We start from the raw sequence: 22,043 nt of genomic DNA, 5'->3' as shown, positions 1-22,043 counted from the left end.
GCGTTTGAGGTTTTTATAAGGTATTCTACCGTCTGCTCTATTATAATTCGCGAATTATGAATGAGATTTTTTTTTAATATTTGAAAAAATAGTTAAAAAAAATTGTAATTTTCTCCGAGAAACAACTGTCAGAACTTGAAAAAAAAATCGTTTTAACAATAACTTTTTCGAGATAAATCGAATTTTTTTATCACCAAGACACCATCTAAAACAATCGAAATTGCAATCGTGATGATGACGCACACACACACACACACACACACACACACACACACACACACACACACACACACACACACACACACACACACATATATATATATATATATATATATATATATATATATATATATATACACATACACAAATACCCACAAACAGACACACATACACCTGTGTGTTTATTCATACCTGTGTTAACCTACCTGCCAACCGATGCAAGCGTGTTTGTATAAAAATAAAGGTATTTGTGTGTATGTGTGTGTGTGTGTGTGTGTGTGTGTGTGTGTGTGTGTGTGTGTGGTGTGTGTGTGTTTGAACGTACATTACTTAATTACTTACATTGTCAGCTGTTTCATCATCGGCTTGTTTGGTTGGTGGGTAGGTTAGTTTAGTAGTTGCCGTACAAACGCCATAAAAAAAAGTCATACACATACAATACAAAATATATACAAACAATATATGTATATACATTCAATATATAATATAATATACACGTATGAACCATTTAATACATACAATGTGATGCATGTTTCATCATATACACAACATAAAAACACACATGTTCAAAACAAACAACATACAAACCCATACAAACACATACAAAACACATACAAAACACATACAAAGGACAGCAAAACAATGCAAATGACATTATGCACTTATATAGTATTATTAATAGTAGCAGTTATAAGGTGCGTGAAGCATCACTGGGTTTTGGCTTACATCTAACACACACGCACACACACACACACACACACACACACATATATATATATATATATATATATATATACTGTAATATTCGTTAGTGTTTATCGAGTTGGTTCTGGATTATTTAAGAAATTAATTCGATTTTTATTTCAAATTAAATTCGAATTGAGTTTTAATAATTTTAACAGCGAATTAAAATTTGATTTTGGGATAGATAGATAACAAAAGATAATTAAGTAAATAAATAAAGTTTTTTCATTTCAAAAGTTGGAAAATTTGACCCGACATTAAACCAACAGACATAGGTCGGTCTTATATGAAAGAAATTATTTTTTGTCGCCAGTTACGACAACAACAACATCGTCAGCAACAACATCAATAACATCAACAACAACGTCAACAACAATACCAACAACAACAACTTTAATTGTTATATAAAAGTTGTACTGTTAATATAGGTAGCAGTAGCAGCAGTAATAGAAACAAAGTATATTTAAAAATTGCTTAACCGGTTATTTAATTAACTGGTTAACTAATTGGTTATTTAATTAATTAGCCAATTAGTTAAATCAATTAAATAGTTAAATAATTAGTTGGTTTAATTAGTAGGGAGAATATATAATCCGGTTTTTGTAGTCTTTTTTGGATGGAATCAGGAAGGATGGGGATGAATGCCAACTTCGTCGGAACTGTGCAAGGATTGTTGAAAGTTTTTGAATTTGTGAGATTTCGATTTTGAACTTTTCTTTTTTAAACACACACACACACATACACCATACACACACACATACACCATACACACACACACACAACACACACACACACCCAAACTCAGAATAAACAAGTTAAATAAACACATACACACACACACACACAATTAGAGAGCATACAAACTTACGCATACAAGTTAATTCATGTGAACAGCTAAAACAAATGAGAAAAAGTAAAAATCGGCTCCAGTCAAACATCATATCTTCATCAAACCCAAACGAACCTTAAACAAATTAACACCACTAGCATCACTCAAACTGATCCACGTGTTCATCACTCTATTTGAGAATAAATTCTCTATGATTCGTTTCAAAATTTGGGGTAGGCAATTTAAATGGATTCCGCCTTATTCGTTCGTCGTTTGGTATCTTCAGTAGAAGAGCGCAGGCAGAATGATTCCAATCTTTCGTTACGTTGTAAACCAAAATGAGGTCCCCCCTCTGAGACGTCTGTACCTAAGTGTGGGTAGAAAGAGAAAGAAATCTCAATCGCTGTTCGTATTTCATTCCACTGCAATTCTTGACTATCTTAGTAACCCTCTTCTCAACACGTTCGATGTCTTCTATGACCCCAAGTGACCAAGGAGGTCACACACAGGCCGCATCTTTGACCTAACTAAAGAGTAACGAAAGAATCTTTAGATGAATTTTTGAAGTGTCCATTAATCAAGCCTAAAATTGAGTTCCATCTATTTATAGTTGTATAAAAATGTTTATGAAATTTCACATCGCATTCAAACAAGACACCTAAATCTTCAGCAACATTCACTTTATTCAGAGCAAAACATTGATTGAATAAGGAAGAAATGAACTTTTCGCTCGTTCAATTCATTGAGGAACGCTGTTAATAATCGCGTAAAGGGCGCTTTATAAAACTATTTGATTGATTAAAAGAACACACAGAAACACACACACACATTACACACACACATTACACACACACACACAAATAATAATCATTGCTATGTACGAACTGATCAATATTACTATAAAAATAAGTTAGGCTTGCAAAGGATATCTTTAAATGAATTTCATTATTTTATTATCTATTTGTTCGTTTGTCTGCTTGTTGGCTTGTTTATTCACACAGACACACACACACGTACACACACACATGCACGCACACACGTAGGCGTTTTGCGTACTGACGTTTGCGTTGGCGGCTGGATCAGAGGGCTACTTCTGGTACTACAGTGTTGGCTGGGTCATCTTCTCCGGGGTCATAGGTTGCATTGTGGCCTTGACCTTCTTCATTCTCTACTTCTTTGGCATTTACCCGGAAATACTCAGCCGATTTAAACTGGTTAGTGTCTGGATTCTTTGTTGAATGATGATAGTTTGATTATTTTAACAACAACAACAACAATAATAATAATAGATAATAATAATAATAATATAATATAGGTAGTAATGTTATAATTTAGGAGGTCATAGTAAACCTAGCCATGGCGGTCTTCCTCTTCATAGCTGGCGTTGTAGCTGGAGTCGCCACCAGCAAAACTTTTTACGTCAACACCTACAACTGTGCAGCTGCAGCTAGCGTAAGTTCAGCTCAGCTGTTAGCTATAGCTATTAGCTTTTTATTTATTGAATTTTTGTTGGTGAATTAGTTTTCGAGTTGAGGCGGCTAATTCTTATCACGAAAATATTCATGTTATTATATCATACATCAATCATCATCGTCTTCATCACCGAGTTAACCAAGTTAACTTTTTTCAATACTAACTTTAATCATCATCATCGTTATTACATACATTTTCATCATCATCATCATCACAATCTTCATCATCATCATCATCATCACAATCTTCATCATCATCACAACCATAATCTTCATCATCATCATCATCACAATCTTAATCATCATCACAACCACGATTCTCATCAGTTTTTTGCCTTCGTGTCAATGGTCCTCTTCATTGTGGATGCAGTCTTGCTCTTCTTCAACCAGATTCACGAACCACAGCAGACCACCACCACCACCACCACCTCTTCCACTACCCACACAAACCCCCCTTCAGACTTTTCCTCACCAAACGCCGTCTATTGATGTCAAGAAGAGGATTAAAAAGAGCGGGAAAGATTTTATTTTTAAAAATTTTCTTCAGAATTTTCTTCATTATGATGACATTTCTGCAAACGTGTTTTTGCTAAAATTGTAATTTTTTATTTATTTGGAGTGACAGAATTAATTTGCTGCTCCAAATATTTTCAGATGATTTTGGAAGTATTCTGAATATGGGCTGGAAGGAAATGTAGGAGAAAAGAAATGAAACAAAGAGAGAGAGAGAGAATGAAACAGAAAGAGAGAGAGGAGAGAGAGAGAGAGAGAGAGAGAGTGGGAGAAAGCGAGAGAAACGTAGAGTAAAAAAACATTAAAAAAATTAAAGAAAAACTGAAGGAGAAAGAATGAAATAGAGAAATAGAGAGAGAGATGGTAAAAAGGAAATTTAGATAATTTGTTTAAGAGAGAGAGAAAAAAAAGGAGAGAAAGAGAAAGAAAAAAGAGAGAAAGAGAGAGATAGGGAGAAAAAAAGAGAGGGAAAAAGACAGACGGACAGACAGAGACAAAAAGAGAAAAACAGGGTGGTAGTACCCAGAAGTAAGCGAATGAATAATTAAGTGTCCAATCCTATCTCTAAGTTTGAATGATCGGCGTATTGTAAATCACATTACTATTCAACATTCCTATAAAATAAACACACACACACACACACACACCTAAACGCACGCACGCACACACACACACACACACACACTCAAATACTATTTTTATAAAATCTATACATTTAACTATTATAATTATTATATTATTCTTTTTAGTTCATATATATATATATATATATATATATATATATATATATATATATATATATGTATGTATGTATTCGTCTTTGTGTTATATGTTAGATTAGAAAATTAGACATAGAATTTATATATATTATTTGTTAATAATTTATTGATAAAAATTTATTTCTCATTAATATAAAAGATGCCTAAGCTTATTTAACTTCATTCGTCTCTGTGATAAAGGTGTCTATCATGGTTGTTCAACCTAAGTCCTCAGAGCCTTCGTATGTTTTTACACGCGTGTTTTTAAATATGTGTGTTTGAGTGTGTGTATGTGTGTGTGTTCTTGTATGTGTGTGTGTGTTCTTGTATGTTTGTGTGCGTTTGTGTGTTTGTGTGTGTGTTTGTATGTGTGTGTGTGTGTGTTCTTGTATGTGTGTATGTTCTTGTATGTTTGTGTGCGTGTGTGTGTTTGTTTGTGTGTTTGTATGTGTGTGTGTGTTCTTGTATGTGTGTGTGTTCTTGTTTGTTTGTGTGTTTGTGTGTGTGCTTTTGTGATTGATAGAAAGTCCGTGCTTCCCTTTATTTAAGTTGTACAATGTTGGAATGGTATTCAGTGGTAACCAAACAGTAGAACACTGAGTACAAAATCATTTGGGATGAATGAAAGAAAGAAGGATTGAATGAACGAACGAACGAATGAATGAATGAATCCACGGACAGGTGAATGAATGAAATATATTTAAAAGTTCTTGATCTTCTTAAAATCAAGCAAACAAGACCAGAGCAAAATTGTGTAAACAAAAAATTTACATTTCAAGCTTTTCAATAACCTTCCAATTCAACTGCTTACATTATTTATATATAAAATTTCAACTTTTTCATTCACTCATTCATTCATTCGCTGCTTCGTTCATTCGTTCGTTCGTTCATTCATTCGTTCATTCATTCATTCATTCTTGTATTTCATTCAATTAATCTTTCCAAAATTTGTTAGAAAGATATTATATATATTTTTACATTTCTTCTAGTTAATAAAAGGTTTCTATTTGAATCGCACTTAAATACACACACACACACACACACACACACACGCACGCACGCACACACACACACGCGCGTACTTTTGGATCATTAATAATTATTTAATTTAATCGTAGTTTTCTTTACTATTACGGCTTTTACTGATTTTACCTTTTCTTAAAGAGTTGACAGAATAAAAATGAAATACAATAAATAATTTTTTTTATAAATTTGTTAAAATAAATACTTAATATTATTAGTATTAGCAGCAGCAGTAGTAGTAGTAAAAGTAGTAGTAGTAGTAGTAGTAGTAGTAGTAGTAGTAGTAGTAGTAGTAGTAGGAGTAGTAGTAGAAGCGTAAAAGCAGCAGCAGCAGTAGTAGTAATAGTAGTAGTAGTAGTAGTAGTAGTTGTAGTTGTAGTAATAGAAGTAGTAGTAGTAGTAGTAGTAGTAGTAGTAGGAACAGCAGCAGCAGCAATAGTAGTAGTAGTAGTAGTAGTAGTAGTAGTAGTAGTAGTAGTAGTAGTAGTAGTAGTAGTAGTAGTAGTAGTAGTAGTAGTAGTAATAGAAGTAGGTAGTAATAGTAAAAGTAGTGGTAATAGCAGCAGCAGTAGTAGTAGTAGTAGGTGGCAAATTGTTGGTTAATTTAAATGAGGCAAACATTTTATTGTTTTCTTCTCAAAAATTGTATTAAGGTAAATGTATCGAAGCCGTGAAACAGCTAAAAAAAAATTATTTAAAAGTTAGCGCTCAAACATTTGTATTTATATTTAAATTTAAAAGTACACTCGATTGAATTTATGGGGCGTACAGCTGATTAAGTTCTAGTTCGTTTTCGCTGTATATCTTCATTATTTCCCCATCAATTTTCACTTTTTTCAAATTAAACTTTTCCATCACAACACTCGAAAATACGATGGAGTGGAATCCACGAAAGAGAAATTTTAACCTGGAAAAAAAACGACAAAACACTTTGAAATTAATCGAAACACAAAATCACCCACTCAGCAAATCATCACACACGGCAACAACAAACGCCGGACAGTCCCCATCAATGACGGCCATCACTAATTCAATTTCCAACTCATCCGTCTCCGAGAACTCTGTCAGATCATTGCCTTCCGTTAATAAACTCCTGGCTACCACCACTACTAGCAGCAGTGAAGATTTTGTAGATCCGTTGTCCAGGTTTGCTGCAGAGGCAGACGAACGGCAGCAGACGAGTAGCAGAGGCGAGGCTAGTAGTAAGACCCGCCAATCCGTGGACGAAACTGCATTGTTAATGGATAATGAATTGGTTAAAAAGGTGGCCGTCACTGATTCTGTTACTAAGGGTTAGGGAAATAACAAATAAGAAATTTGCTTGCTGCTGTGTTTCGTTATAAAATGTGTATATATTGTATGTATAGTATACATAAACACATACATTGTATACCTTATAAATATGTTATGTGTATGTCTTGCATGTAGGATTGTTTTCTATATTTTAGTATATTAGGTATGTTTTTTGTGTTTTGTACGTGTGTCAGTATACAGTGCCAGGAAGTTTTTATTGTGGTATTTCCCATCCTGATATGGTAATTAGCACATTTTTACTGGTTGTTATTCAGTTTTTAAAATTTGGGAAAATTCTCACATCTATGGATATTTATGAACTTATCACTCTGCCATTGATTAAAAATATTCATGCTATATTTTAGGACCTATGTTCAAATTGACCAATTACGGAATATATATTTAAAATTTCTTCCTCTTACACTATGACCGAAGAAGATGGTAATTTTTTGAACTATACAAATATAGGCGATGCAGTAAACGACGACTTCGAAACGTGGACACACCTAAAATCAACAACTCTTAGTACATTCACGACGTCAAAAAAGTTATCTTTAGTTTCAATCACCTCATCCAAAGATCATGCAAATCTGCAAGGTAGCAAAACTCTGGTTGTAACCGTAGCAGATAAAGTTAGACTTTTTGTCATCTTCTTTCTTTCCTAGCCTCACACACACACACACACGCACACCCATACACACACAAACACACACACAAACAATATTAAGGTAAAGAAACGTCTGGAACAGCTAGACGACATTGAGGAGGGTTCAGTGCAGGAGACCTTGACCTTGTCTCAGGATGAGTATGTAGGTCACATAAACAAACTTTCGAGTGCGCTTGTTCATGCCTGGAAAGTGGACCAGAGAGTCAAGACGCTAAAAATAGCTATTCAGGTTTTTACCAATGATATCTGTTGTTTTTGTTTTGAGGTTCGATGTTTTTTTTTTTTTTGTTGATCTGTTTGTTGTTTGTTTTTGTTGTTGTGTTGATACATTGTGTTGCTGTTATTTATGACACCATTTATATTATGCCATCACACACACGCACACACGACCGCCACACGGACACACGCACGCACACACACACATCTCAACATCTGCCTAATATTATCTTACACACGCACGCACACACAAACACACACACACGTAGTGCGTAAAGTTACTGGGGGATACGAGTTCCAAGCAGTTCTACCCTAGCAAGTTCATTCTAATTGCAGACATTCTCGACAACTTCGGTGCGCTTGTACTTGAGCGTTTGTTGGAGAAGTCGACCACGACTGCTCATCAACATCTGCCTAATATTTCTCTTCTTGATATAAATCCTAATATGGTTGGTTGGCTAGTTGGTTGGTTGGTTGGCTGGTTGGTTAGTTGATTGGTTGGTTGGATGGTTGGTGGGTTGTTGACTGGTTTAGTTGGTTAGTTGGTTGGTTGACTTAGTTGAGTGGTGGTTTGGCTGGCTGACAGAACAGCCAGTAGCTTATCTAGTTCTTATTTGTTTGTTTGTTCACAATTTGATTATACATGATGTGTGAAAGTTTCAGTTGTATGCATGTTCGTGTTGATAAAAACTGTAGCAACAACAATAACTAATCAAATTTAAAAAAACTGAACGTCTTCAGTAACAAACAAACAAACAAACAAACAGACAAACAAACAAACGAACGAACAAACAAACAAACAGACAAACGAACGAAACACCACCATCACCACCACCACCACCCAGGTATCAGAACCAGCGAGAGAGACCTGTCGCAACTGGATCTTCAAAATCTCCTCCATCCGCGAACTCCTTCCGCGTATCTACGTGGAGGCCAGCGTGCTCCGGTGCCTCGACCTCCTCGGCCAGCAGGGGGCCGTCAAAGAATTGGATCGTTTGCTGGCCTCGGTCAGGGGTGTGGCAGACCCTCTTGTGTCTCTCTACCTCCGATGTTACCTTGTAAAAGTTGCCGACTCTTTAGTGATCCACAGGCAGCAAAGTTCTTCGTCATTTTTTTCAACGTCATCCGGTTTTGTTCATTGCATGAACGGACTTGCGACTGACTCCACATCGTCTTCATCCACTCTGTCGTCGTTGCTGGCGTCATTTTTAATTAGGTCCTTGACTGACTGCCTTCGAGTTCTCGTGTCGCATTTTCAGAGGTGCTCGAGCGAGGTTTTGAGGCCGGAGCAAAGCAGTGATGAGGAGAAGATGGAGTATTTGTTACTGTTCAGCCCGGCATTTGATTGGATAATGAGGTGCATTGCAAGGTTTAGCGTCGTCCAATCACGCAGCAGCATCAATGACATCACTCACAGAAGCACCAATAGCAGTACTACCGACATACTAGGTGAAGTTTATAACATCATAACAGCCTGTCAAGATGAAGCTATAAAATCTCTTCTTATTGGCTCGTTCATTGACCAATCACCTTCTTTGTACCTTGTGAGTCAGTCGATTGTTATCAGCAGGATGATTGGTCAGTTAATGGCCAATGAAAAACCTTTGTGTCTCAAAGCGTTAGTGACGTTTTTTTAGTTTTTTGCTACACTTTGTTGATTAATTTTTTTCATTCGTTACCTTTTCGCAATGATGATGACGAAGAAAACTTTAAAGATCATTCATAATAAAGTCACACACGCCGCACGTTAAAATAAAACCTCAGACCAGAACTATACAGACGTCTCGGATCTCGTCTAGCCACATCTCCGGACAGTCTAGACGAAGAGTTTAGGCGTCCGCTGCTGAATGACTCCTGGCGCTGCTTGTCTGGCCTCTACTCAGCGAGCGAATACATGAAGAGCGTGATCGTCTGGTCGGCCTATGTTGGGAGGTTCTTCACGAAGAAAGAATGCAACGTCGTAATGGCTGACGTCATCAAGAGGATGATGATGGATAGATCGTACGAGGATGAGCAAACGTCAATCAAGCTGACCATGCAGCATCTGGTCAGCTGTTCAAACTCGAGTCTGGTGGACATTGTATCTTCGGCTAGCTTCTTACCCTACCTGGATATGTTCAATTCGGATAACAAGGTTTGTTGTTGTTATTATTGTTGTTGTTGTGTATGTTCAATTCGGATGACAAGGTTTGTTGTTATTATTATTATTATTGTTGTTGTTGTTATTGTGTATTGTTTTTGTTATTTGTTATTTATTCTTCTCCATTATATGATTACTTTCACGGTGACTAAACTGATGACGGTGATGGTGATTAGGATGAGATGACGACGACGATGATGATCGTGTAATTGTGGTGATGGTTCTATTGAAAAACACACACACACACACACACACACACACACACACACACACACACACAGCCAACTTTACTCACGACACAACTCTCATTTACAACTGGAACCAACCAAGGCCCAGGTCTGTAGAGACGTGCTGACACGGTTTTCGCGCCATCTCCGAGAAAGTAGGTCAAATGTTAGCAGAATTAGGTCACCCGGTGGTCAGGTGACGGTCTTGAGTGACCCGGTTGTCATTCACGCCATGATGACGATCTGCAAGTACTTTCATGATCATGTCAATGCCATGACCTCTGATGATGAGGTTGGTTGGTTGGCTGGTCGGTTGGCTGGTTGGTCGGTTGGTCGGTTGGTTGGTTGGCTGGTCGGTTGGCTGGTTGGTCGGTTGGCTGGTTGGTTGGTTATAAGTGTGATGGTTTGTTTGGTGGGTTGATTGATTAAATGATTAGTCGATTAGCTGGTTGATTGATTAGTTGGTTAAATAATTGATTGGCTGATTGGTTTAAAGTGAGTTGATTGATATAATTTGTTTCGTTGGATAGTTGATAGATTGATTGAATTACTGATTGATTGACTGGTTGCTTGATGGAGGGATTAGTAGGCTATTTAACGGGATTATTGATGATGATGATGATATCAAGGTTCGTGACGTCAGCACACTGATCAACGACTTTATCGGTGCGGTCTCTACAGAATCAAATGAGGCGCAACTTGCATTCTATGTTAAGTGCAGGTCGGTTGGTTGGTTGGTTGGATGGTCGGTTGGTTGGCTGGTTGGTTAGCTGGATGGTCTGTTGGATGGTTGGTTGATTGGTTGGTTGGCTGGTTGGTTGGCTGGATGGTTGGTTGGTTGGCTGGTTGTTTGGTTAATTTAAAGGATTTTTTAAAGTTAATAGGTACAACAACAAAACGCCACCTCCAATATCAACAACCAAACAACAACAACAACACGAACGACAGATCAACTTTCTACAACATCGACCCGATCCTAGCGTTCCTCGTGCACCGGGTCAATCACCTGGTGATGGAGGGTAGGGAGAGCAGCGACGAAAGGATGAAATCAAGAACGAAAACTACAACAACGACCTCATCCGTAAAGAAAAAAGATTTTTCGTTTGTCAGGGCCTGTTGTGCCTACACTTTCATAACAATTCCGTCGCTGAATGGCGTGCTGGAGAGGGTGAACATGTACGTGGGGTCGGGCCTTGTGGCCCTGCATCACGTCTGCGTCAGCCAGGCTGATGACTTTTTTAGGGCCGCCATATTACTTATTTCACAAGTGCCGAAGTTTGTTGGTGTTGGCTGGTTTGAATGTGGGTTTGTGATTGTGTTTGTTTGTCCATGTTTGTTTGTTTGTTTGTGTGTGTGTGTGTGTGTGTGTGTGTGTGTGTGTGTGTGTGTGTATTAACGAACTGTATTACACAAACACCTCACACAAACAACTCCTCACACACTCGCACCAACTCTCTCCAGGTACGTAGAGTTTGATGGCAAGATCCACCCGACAGACCCACAACTCGTAGATTGCGTCAGAAACCTCTCCTCGATCATCCTCTTTCTTCCGGACCCACCTCATCTTCCTCCCCTCTCTCTCTACCACCTCCTCTTCTCCCAAGTGTCCTCCTACAAGTGGGATCCTAACTTCGACTCACAGTTGATGGCTTACGCCAGTCTGATAGTATCGTTGTCGTCTGTGTCGCAGGAAATTTTACCTTACAAAATGGCGAATGTTGATTCCAACGATGCATTGTACGGTGGAGACCCTAAATTTCTCGCTGAGGTTGGAAAGTTGGTGGGTTTAATCGCGGAGCAGGTGCAGGAAAAGTTGAGAGACATGGAGAGAACGAGAGTGGCAGTTGTGGCCCTCAAAATGTTTGAGACCCTTCTGCCCCATGTCGATCCGTCATCGTCACCTTTCTTGCATTATTTGCTGAAACTGATTGTGGCCGGGACTTGTAAAGGTTTACCGACTTCTAGTAGGAAAGCAGTGACTACTACCGCCGCTTCATCGACTTCAACGTCTATGAGCGTGATGGATGTTAGCTCTCCCTCCGTTAACAAGGTGGTCGCAAGTATCAGGAGAATGGTTGCGAAAGATGAGAGATATAGGGTGTTGTTGGAGTACGTGGTTGTCTGATGTTGTTTTTCCTTATTCCATTTGTTTGTCCGTCTGTTCGATTGTTTGTTCGTTGTTTTCAATCGTTCGTTTGTTTTTTGTGTTCACTTGTTCATTTGATTTGTTTGCATTCTTTCGTGTTGTCTTCAGTTTGGTCTTCTACATCCATTACGTTCATTCAAAGATTCATTAGTTATATGTTTTTAATTGTTCGTTAGTGCATTATTTGGTTCGTTTGTTCAATCTCTCAACCGTTAACATACTCATCTCTTCTTTTATTCAGTTGTCGGTTCACTTACTCGCAGATTCATTTTAGTATTCTAGCCGTGCATTTGTTCAGTCAAACATGCCTTCGAGCATTCGCTTGTTTTTACAAATTTTATATAATTCGTTTATGAATGAACGACTGATCTTATTATTAATATAAATGAGATGTTATCATTTGGTGATTGTAATCGGTAGAAACATGACAAACATCGCTTCGGCTACTTACGTTTGATGGATTCATTTTTTACTCCAAGAGTACTTTAAGCGTATAGAAATTGAATTATTTTTTGAAACAAAACGAGATGATCCTATTTTAAGTATAGTAACCAAGTTAGGTTTTGTTTTATTTGCTTAAATTTTTTGCGACGAAAAAATTTCACCAACAACCCATGTTTTTTTTGCCTTGTTAATCTTCACTCAATAGCAAACTTTCTGATACTAGAAACACTACCCCAACTGCCCCATCAAACCGAGGTACATTTTTTTAATGCACAATCGGTGAGTGCGAACGGACACCAACATTCTGAGTGTATTGAGATGACTAGAGTGACGATGCCACTGTACAGTTTCTAGAACCAAGTAGTTGCAAATTGGTTCGAGGTTGAGAGCAATTTAGACCTATGCAAATGCAAATGGATTTTGCCGAAAATGTACATTAACTCCAACCATGGAAACTTGGATATAACTATCTATAAATATATTATTATATCCATGAGTGGAAACGACGATTATTCTAAGGAGATTATTTGGGAAAAAATGCATCAGTTGCATGTTAACAACCCTGAATAAAATAGATTAAAATTATAAACAGAAATATTAATTAATTAATTATTTTGTGTAATTAATATAAATTAATTAGTTAATTAATTTTTACAAAGGTTAGTTTTGTTCTCCAAACAAAAGGGCAAAAACAAAAAAATTATGCTTACGTGAGAAAAAAAATTGACAAGTTCGCAGGTTGATATATAACATAAATTAAATGAAATATAATATAAATAAATATAAATTACGATAAATATTATAAATGATTGTATATATATATATGTAATAAAAATAATTATGTGTATTATTCTAATATTTTTGCATGTTTAACTGTGACAGAATATCGAAACGCGCCCATCGCTATAACGGTTTGAATTTAGTTAAATTTTGTCGGTTTATTTTTGAAACAGTTTATTTTAATTGTTTATTATCGGATTTTCAAACTTTTAAACTTAAAGTATCAAAAGGAGACGGAGTTGAAGTTCAGTGTTCAAAAATCTTAAATAATTGAATAACGTCGACGTTTGTTTGCATCAATTTCTTCATCTCTCTACTTGGCATCTACCTGACTCTCTTCTCATCTTCAGGTTTATTTTTAATTCAGATCTTACTAATTTTTAAGAATTTACACTTAATTTAGACGTTAATTTATTAATAATGTTTCCACCATGATTACGATTTTTTTCAATTATAATGTGTTATTTTATTAAAATGTCGTCAGAGCCGTGGATTATTACCATGGTTGTTAATATACATACCAATGCAAGGCCCGTTACGAAAGACAGTGCCCATTCGGAGTGCAAAGATTATTGCATTCCTTTTACTTTGTCTTACATAGCTTTACGTGTTTGTTTCTACTTTCATACCTTTATTTACTGTTTCAGTTTTTTGTAATTATATTTCATTTTTTTAATCAGCAAAGTATATAAGCAAAGACTGGAGACAGTCAAGTTTTAAGGAACTTGTATGGTTTGTATGGTTACCCAGAAGCATAAAAATAAAAAAATAATACAATACCAAATAATATTAGAAAAAATGACACTGATGAAAATGGTTGTAACATTGGGAGACATTATGAGTTTGACAGAGGGTTTAGTAATGCCTAAGGGTTTAGTAATGCCTAGATCATTTATGAATAAGTTTGAAAGAAAAAAGTCCAAGAATTGATCCCTGAGAGATCTGTGTAAATAATGAAGAAAGCTACCTCGTTGGACTCAACGTCTGTTTATCGTCATGTTTCTATTAAGTTCTGTTTGCGTTTGTTAGTTTGCTTACGCGTTTGTTCGTTTGCTTGATTTTTTATTAGTTCGTTCTCTTTGTTTAGTCTATTGTTTAACTGTTGGTTTGTCTGCTTGTTCATTCAATTTTCGTTTGTCGTTTTGTTTTCTCGTTTATAAAAAAAAAATTATTTAACACTCAGAACGGAAAAATGTGTTTTTGCGTTGAAAGAGCTTCCTACCCAGTAACCAGTCAACTTTGTAATATGACTTGCAGTGCAGGGAATGAGATGTGTGGGGGCGCCAAATATTATTCCATTTATCAGAGTCTGCTTTTTGTTCTTCCTAAAACATTGGGATTGTGATTGAAACTTTTCATTTTTCAGCAAAACCTGCCATGTTAGTAAAACATGCACTGATCGACGCTGGTTCCGTAGTTCCTGACGATGCGAAAGTTTTTAAAAATGTGAATTCACTGACCATCGAGTTATGTATGAAGATCTGTGCTGAGAATACATTGCCACTGGCATATTTCACAGTCACTATCCTTCATATCAGTTTTTGTTAACCAAACTCATTAGCAAAAATAGTTTTCGAGTAACTTTAAATTTTTGAGTTATTATGCGAGAGTCTGAAGCTTTATCTATGGAACATGTTTTCGAAGGCTGCTCTGGCATCTGTTCAGCCGCATGTCCAAGGCCCTCGCAATGAGCGCTATATTCCATAACATGGATTACTTTCATCATTATTATTAAATTCTAAGATTTTTGATAAGATTATTAATTTCTTCATTCATCATCTTCGCATCGTACAAGGGAGCGGATGAGTGCCAGTGCAGCTCCAGAGAGAAGGAGTCGTGTGGTGATCCGAAGAATTATGGTGACAACTGCAATATAAAATGTCGTGGGAATGCTGCTCAAAAATGTGGCGGGAAAAATTGCGCGGCCAAATTTTCAGGTAAGAAGTTAAGATAAACAATTTGTTTTCGTTTCATTTCTTAAACTATTGCTAAACTTGCTCGCTCAATCATATTTGTAATGTTGTCGTACAGTTGGAACGTATCTGGAAGTTCAAACTGGCCAGTCAGTTTATAGTCACTGTGGTGATGAAGTTAAACTGAAACGTTTATCAAGATGTAGTGTAGCTTGCAAAGATGGGTGGACCGGAACGTTTTGTGATGAAAGGTGTAAATTTTATCATTTTTTTAAAAATCCTAACAAAGCTCTAAACTATTAACTAATCTCCTAACGTTTAGAAGTTTTAAAATTGTTTCATATTTCAAATTGGAAGATTGTCAAGTTTTAGGAGGGCATTGTGGTGAATGGATGAAATGCAATGAAGTTAAACAAGGAGAAAAAGTTTACAGTGAGTGCGTTTGTCCACCTGGTAAATATAGGACCTCTCAGTGGAAATGCGCAGGTAATGTTTTCCACAAATTCTTTGCTTTCAAGTGCAAATAATTGTTGTCTGCATTTTGTAATTTCTTGAAAATTTCCAACGCTGCACGTTGTAAAGTCTCAATTTTGTATATCAGATTTGCCGCCTAAGAATGTAGCCTTTAGAAAAAGAGTTGACACCATCCCAAAATTGGAAAGTGATCAAGCCCAGCATCTGGTGGATGGTCACCTCATACGAAATCCTTCAACTCCTGTTCTTCGGTCACCAGATAAAATATTAATTACTATACCTCTTGACAGTTTTATACAAAGTGCAGTATGTAGTTGTCTACCACAGGCCGACCTTCAATAATATCGGTAATGGCGTTTAATTAGAAATTATATCTTTCTAACATTGAAAATTATAAAACGATTTTTTTTAAAAGAAGGCAATCAAACGTACACAATTGAGCTTGACGATGTTCTGCTGGCCGACTCACTTAGAATTCCATGCGATACATATGAGGTGGGCAGGAGCACGTGTGCAGCCAGTTTACGTGGATTGTAAACATCCAGATTTCAAATCGATATTTGTCTTCATTTTTTCTGAAGTTATACAGAAAGTTAATTATTTGGCCTTAGACGAAATTGAAGTCTTTGCGGGTTTGTTTCTCTTTCTATGTCTGAATGTTATCCAGTGAGATTCATGTTGCTTAACTTACTTTGAATTTCAGTACAGTAAAAATAGTTATAACACATTTCGTTGTTTTATTCAGAAATAAACCCTTAACTACGATTTCCATTCGCGGCAAAAGCCAACAAGGCTGTTGACGCGTTGCGTGCTGAATAGTTAATAATTAAAATAAAAGTGATAAAAAAATTACCGATGAAAGCAGGCCTTAACGCCCTGATAGATATCTGAGAATAAATAAATGAAGGAATGTTATAATAATTTTGTTATCGACGTACAACAGTTGAAGTCTAAAATGGCAAATGGAGTTAACTTCGTCGAAATTATACTTGGCTGACCTGATATGGTTTTTGTTGTTTGTTAATTTTAATACGCACAACTCACATATAAAGAAATGAATGTTCAGATTTTCATTTTGACACAATTTAAAAATCGAATCAAAATTAAATTTTAGACCTAGGCAAAACCAATTCTTCTACTGCAGTTTTATGGCGTTTTAGCACTGATAGGCTATCAAAACTAATTCATTTTAAATCTTTGTAATGCATAAGCTATTTTTTAGTAAGTCAATTCTGAAAATGTTTTTTATCGTTCAGTACAAGCAAGTATGCCTTTTTAAATTGATGTCATTTGTTAGGCAAATCAGTGATCTGGAAGATTTCCAAAATTAATTATCAGTAGCACTAATTCCTAACGTGCGAAAAATTTCGTTGACAATCTTGAAAAATCAAACGAATAAATGTAAAAAATATTTGAGCGAAACCCAATCAAGTTTTTAAGGAGGCAGAAGTACAATCCAGATAATTCATAAGGAAGGTGGACTACGAACATTTGTTACTGTTGGGAATCATCAGATAAAAGAATGCGGGAAACGAAATCACAAGAAGCCAGTTTAAAGAAAAATGTTTACAAAAAGCTGAAAGTACACTCGGATCCTTTGGACACAACTCTGCAATAATAAGAAAGAAGAACTGGAAGTAAATAGTTGAAATCTGTTAGAAAATGGCTGGATGACATTCAATAAAGGAACTGGGATGAGAATGTTGAATATGTAAGAAATGGACAAGGAAAAAATGAATTCTATGAAGATCTACTAAAAGATTTTTAAAGGATTAATTATCAATATTTAATGAACATTTAATTTACAAATCGACCAATTGATAGTTTAGTGAATTTTTTCCACTGGTCCTATAATGTTAATCACTGTGTTTATAGTTATTTATCCAGTTTTTTTTTTCAAAAGTAGATTTTACAATTGATCAATTCATAAAAACAATATGATTGGCTTCTAACGCAGATGACAGTTGGCGAGAATATTACTACGTTGGATGTTTTGGTTCTTTTGTTAATGAGAACGCTTTGCAATCAACGAATATCACATTTGATGAATGCACAATATTCTGCGAAGGACTTCAAAATCCCATGTTCATTATTGGCTTGAAGGTCAGTAAGTTATTTTATAGCTCGCAATTGACAATAGTGCGAAAAAATTAAATATTGTTCCTTGGGCGAGATGAGGAAAATGTATATTTCGTGAACTGATGGTGGTGTGGTATGCTTTGCTTTTAGAGTGTGTTTATCATGGTTTAGTTTACATTCTATAGAATTCAAGTGCTTAGGATCAGATATATTGTTTGTAAATTTTTTTTGAAAAATATTATTTTGTTAGAAATGGAATAAATTTTAGAACTCAATTTTACATATTCAAGATTCTCATCCCAGTTCGTTAGATTTTATAACAATTTTTATCTCATTCCTTTATTCTGAAATTTATGAAAAAAATAAATTAACCGTGTTAGATTATCATCCGTTAAGTTCTAAATTTGAAAAAATTTATTAACCAACCTAATAAGAATGGTGATGAATGTCACTGTGGTTTGTCAGCCCGTGAAGCGAGTGAATCAGTTAATTGCAACGTGGTGTGTTCCGATGACAACCCGTGTGGAGGACCTAACCATTACATCGTTTTCTCAGGTTTCCAGCGCAATTTTTCATGTTTCTTAATTTCACCTATGTACTGCTTGTTTCTGCGTCTTGTTTAACGCAATCAAAGTTGCTTAACGCATTAATTTCAGCTAAAATGCCTAAACCAAGTTACGTTGGTTGTTACTCGGAGGCATTGAAACAAAAGAGCAAGATGATTCAGGCGGATCAGGCAGTCTCGTATACATCTTGCTTGGTACATTGCAGGACACAAAACTCCATTGAATTTGCCATCATGGTGAGTCAGTCGCCTATATATATTTTGTTCGATGTTCGAATATTTCAGTTCAACTTAAATGGTTTAATTTTAATATCCAGAGAGGGACTGAGTGCTTATGTGCAAACCGTTTCGTTTTAATACAAATACCTAGAATTATTAGCATTTTCATCAGCTGCAATTACACAAGCACTTCTCAATCTTATTTTCTTAGCTGGTTATCATTCCACATGGCTTCTTTTTAAGCTTTTGATCAGGAGCGCTGTTCATGTGGAGCCTTGGGGCTGCATCGTTTCACACAAAAAATTTCTCAATTTTCTGTATGAATTTTGATTTTCAGTGGAACAAGAATCCGCGGAAATAAGATTATTGTTCTTTGTTCGATATTCCGTACACGAGAAATTAAAAAAAAATGATTTGACCATAAAATGTTACGAGAATCTACGAACCGACTGGTGTATCTAATTTCTTGCACCATGCTCTTGATCGTTATATATTTACCTTTGAATGCTGTTCAGTTACCTAATTAAAGGTTACTCTCTCTCTTTTGCGTTTGCCTCAGAGGTTTCAACGACAAACACACACACAGCGTATATGAATACGCGTGCAAACCACGCATCATACACATTGCATTTGATGGGCGGGGATCTCTTTGTATTCGAACCCAGTCATTACAATAGCAAGACCAATTGCTTTCTTTCTGACTAATGTAACTTGAAAACTTAACAAACCTTTGCCTCTGTAGTTTCACAACGATTTTCTGTGCGGCCGATGTTTCAATCTTACGTTTTTAAAAATATTTTGCCGTCAAAATTTTAGGGGTTTCTTTTGATCATACTCTTTTCAACCATCACATCTCTACTCCGTGTTAAATCAAACGCTGAGCTGCCTATATGTCATTTAAAATTTGTAATTAAACTTTTGTGCCACAAAGGCCGTAATGTACAGCACACTACCCCCGACAAACGACACATTCGCATTATGCACGCGAGTACCGTATTATACAAGTATCATCATTAATATTATTATAGCCTCTGAGTATCAGAGAGACAACAGTATGTGATATTTTTAAACAACTGCATATCAGATAGTGTATGTGTGTTATATATATATATATATATATATATATATATATATATATATATATATATATACATATATATATTGACGAAAATCACAACAGGTTCGGCGTTAGTTAACTTCCAATTTAACTTTTCAATTTTTCTGACGGTTGATCGTAAATCATTTTCAAGTTTCTTTAGTTCAAAACGAAAATTTTTGTTTATTTTATGCATGTTAGAACAAAAAAGCTTTTCTCGGTATGTTTCTTATGTGTTTTCATTATCGATGATTCCTCTGTTTCTAAATTTATTGGTAGGAAGAATTCCAATTGCCCGTTGTTGAATATTTATTATCGGATGTCTTTGTTTCATGAGTATTGATTCGCCGGCAATAGCGAAAATTTTATATTTATCGATAATGAAAACATGTAAAAGTCTTATATTTTACGACGTTGAAGATTGTAAAACTAAATATTCACTTTAAACAAACAAGAAACCAACAAGTAGGCTCAGTATAAAAATAATTGAGCATCTGGGCACAACCACAACATATCAATTTTAACACCGAAGATGGCATAGGAATACCGAAAAAAGCTTTTCTGTTTTACCATGCATAAAATGAATAAAAATTATATATAAATATATATATATATATATATATATGTGTGTGTGTGTGTGTGCGTGTGTGTGTGTTTGATGTATGTTAATTCCATTATTCAAAGAAAAAACTTTATTAATTTATAGATTTGATAATTTATTCATTTACTTGTCCTCTCATTCATCCATCCGTTCGTATGTTTGTTCATTCATTTGTTCAATTCATCAGCAGATTTATCATTTCATCCGTAAAATTCAGTAATTTATTTTTTCGTTTTTTATTCGTTCGTTCATTCATTGATTATTATTATTATTAATGTTATTATTATTATTATTATTATTATTATTACCACTACTGACGGTATCGTGATTTTTGGCCTTTGCAGTGTTGTTGAAGTACTCACTGGTTGACCTCCTCAGGTCAGACGCAATGTCCCTGACCTTGGTGATGGTGATGACGACGACGATGATGATTATGGAGATGATGTGATGATGACAACGCGGGCTAACTAATAACGAGAGAGATTTGGATGAAAATGTAAAGAGTTACGTACGTACAATGTAATATAACGAACTGCGATATAACGAACTCGGATACAACAAACAATGACACTAACAATCGTCATGAAGAAGTTAGTAATGTCCTTAGGTTTCTCTGAGTACCTTTGAAAAGAAAATGAATGACAGAAACGAGTGAACGAACGAACGAATGATTTGGTGAGTGAATGAATATATGGACGAGAGGATGGGTGAATGAATGAATGAATGAATGAATGAATGAATGAATGAATGAATGAATAAATGAATAAATGAATAAACCAACCAACCAAGCTTATCAATCAATAAATAATCCAACCAACCAACCAGCCGGCTAATCTAACAACTAGCCACATAATCAACCAACCAACCATCCATCCAGCCAAAAAACCAACCATCCATCCAGCCAAAAAACCAACCATCCAACCAACCAATCATCCATCCAATCAACCAACCAATCAATCAACCAACCAACCAATCAACAAACCACCATTCAACCAATCAACAAACCAATCAACCAATCAACCAACCAATCAACCAACCAATCAACCAACCAACCAATCAACCAACCAACCATCCAGCCAACCAAACAACCAACCAATCAACTAACCATCCAACCAATCAACCAACCAACCAACCGCTCATATTGATCTAGACTATCATGCATCTTCAGAGTCAGTGAGTCATAGTTGTTGCGCACTATATCCAAGACCTGAGGATGGTGATGATGATGATGGTGATGATGATGTCGTTATTGATGATGATGTTGTTATTGATGGTGATGTTGATGATGATGTTGTTTTTGTTGATGATGATGATGTTGTCGTTGTTGATAATGTTGAACTTTTGAACTTTGGTTTAGTTTGTAAACAACCAGTCAGTCAATCAATCAATTAATCAATCGATCGATCAATCGATTGATCGATCAACCAACCAACCAGTCATCCAACCAACTAACCAACCAATCAGTCAGCCAGCCAACCGAAGTTCTTTCGGTAAGGCAAACTTCATCATCATCATCATCATCTACATCATCGCTATCCACATCGTCATCACCAATATCATCACCATCATCATCACCATCATCACCCCCACCTCATTTTCAGTGAGAGATGAGACGTGGTGGTTGT

At 35.9% G+C, this 22,043-nt stretch overlaps 4 protein-coding genes across 4 annotated transcripts in view; 3 read left to right on the top strand and 1 right to left on the bottom strand.

The window, feature by feature from the left end:
- Positions 1 to 1,594: 1,594 nt before the first annotated feature.
- Positions 1,595 to 3,753, top strand: HELRODRAFT_179833 (hypothetical protein; the record flags this gene model as incomplete). Its single annotated transcript, XM_009028638.1, has 4 exons — positions 1,595 to 1,642; positions 2,878 to 3,006; positions 3,128 to 3,244; positions 3,592 to 3,753. 4 exons carry the CDS (start codon positions 1,595 to 1,597, stop codon positions 3,751 to 3,753), a joined length of 456 nt encoding a protein of 151 aa, XP_009026886.1.
- A 2,679-nt stretch (positions 3,754 to 6,432) lies between these two features.
- HELRODRAFT_179832 (hypothetical protein) lies at positions 6,433 to 6,855 on the top strand (the record flags this gene model as incomplete). The annotated part of the gene is made up of 1 exon (XM_009028637.1): positions 6,433 to 6,855. The coding sequence occupies one exon, from the start codon at positions 6,433 to 6,435 to the stop codon at positions 6,853 to 6,855; it is 423 nt and encodes a 140-aa protein (XP_009026885.1).
- A 421-nt stretch (positions 6,856 to 7,276) lies between these two features.
- Positions 7,277 to 12,226, top strand: HELRODRAFT_87192 (hypothetical protein; the record flags this gene model as incomplete). The annotated part of the gene is made up of 11 exons (XM_009028590.1): positions 7,277 to 7,483; positions 7,580 to 7,747; positions 8,004 to 8,183; positions 8,580 to 8,923; positions 9,032 to 9,103; positions 9,164 to 9,340; positions 9,499 to 9,921; positions 10,312 to 10,393; positions 10,731 to 10,822; positions 11,050 to 11,384; positions 11,571 to 12,226. The coding sequence occupies 11 exons, from the start codon at positions 7,277 to 7,279 to the stop codon at positions 12,224 to 12,226; spliced, it is 2,736 nt and encodes a 911-aa protein (XP_009026838.1).
- A 6,853-nt stretch (positions 12,227 to 19,079) lies between these two features.
- The window catches only part of HELRODRAFT_186013 (hypothetical protein), a 13,111-nt gene continuing 10,147 nt past the window's right edge, over positions 19,080 to 22,043 (bottom strand). Inside the window, exons 24-28 of the mRNA XM_009028636.1 lie at positions 22,009 to 22,043; positions 21,552 to 21,625; positions 20,994 to 21,039; positions 20,689 to 20,817; positions 19,080 to 19,302 (exon numbers count right to left, since the gene is read on the bottom strand). Of these exons, the coding sequence (XP_009026884.1) occupies positions 19,252 to 19,302; positions 20,689 to 20,817; positions 20,994 to 21,039; positions 21,552 to 21,625; positions 22,009 to 22,043 (335 nt within the window). The 3' untranslated portion in view covers positions 19,080 to 19,251. The remainder of the gene's footprint in view (positions 19,303 to 20,688; positions 20,818 to 20,993; positions 21,040 to 21,551; positions 21,626 to 22,008) is intronic.

This window comes from Helobdella robusta (genome assembly GCF_000326865.2).
Source record: "Helobdella robusta unplaced genomic scaffold HELROscaffold_57, whole genome shotgun sequence".
NCBI lineage: Eukaryota > Metazoa > Annelida > Clitellata > Rhynchobdellida > Glossiphoniidae > Helobdella > Helobdella robusta.
The sequence above is the reverse complement of the archived record's forward strand: the minus strand, read 5'-3'. Positions and strand labels throughout refer to the sequence as shown.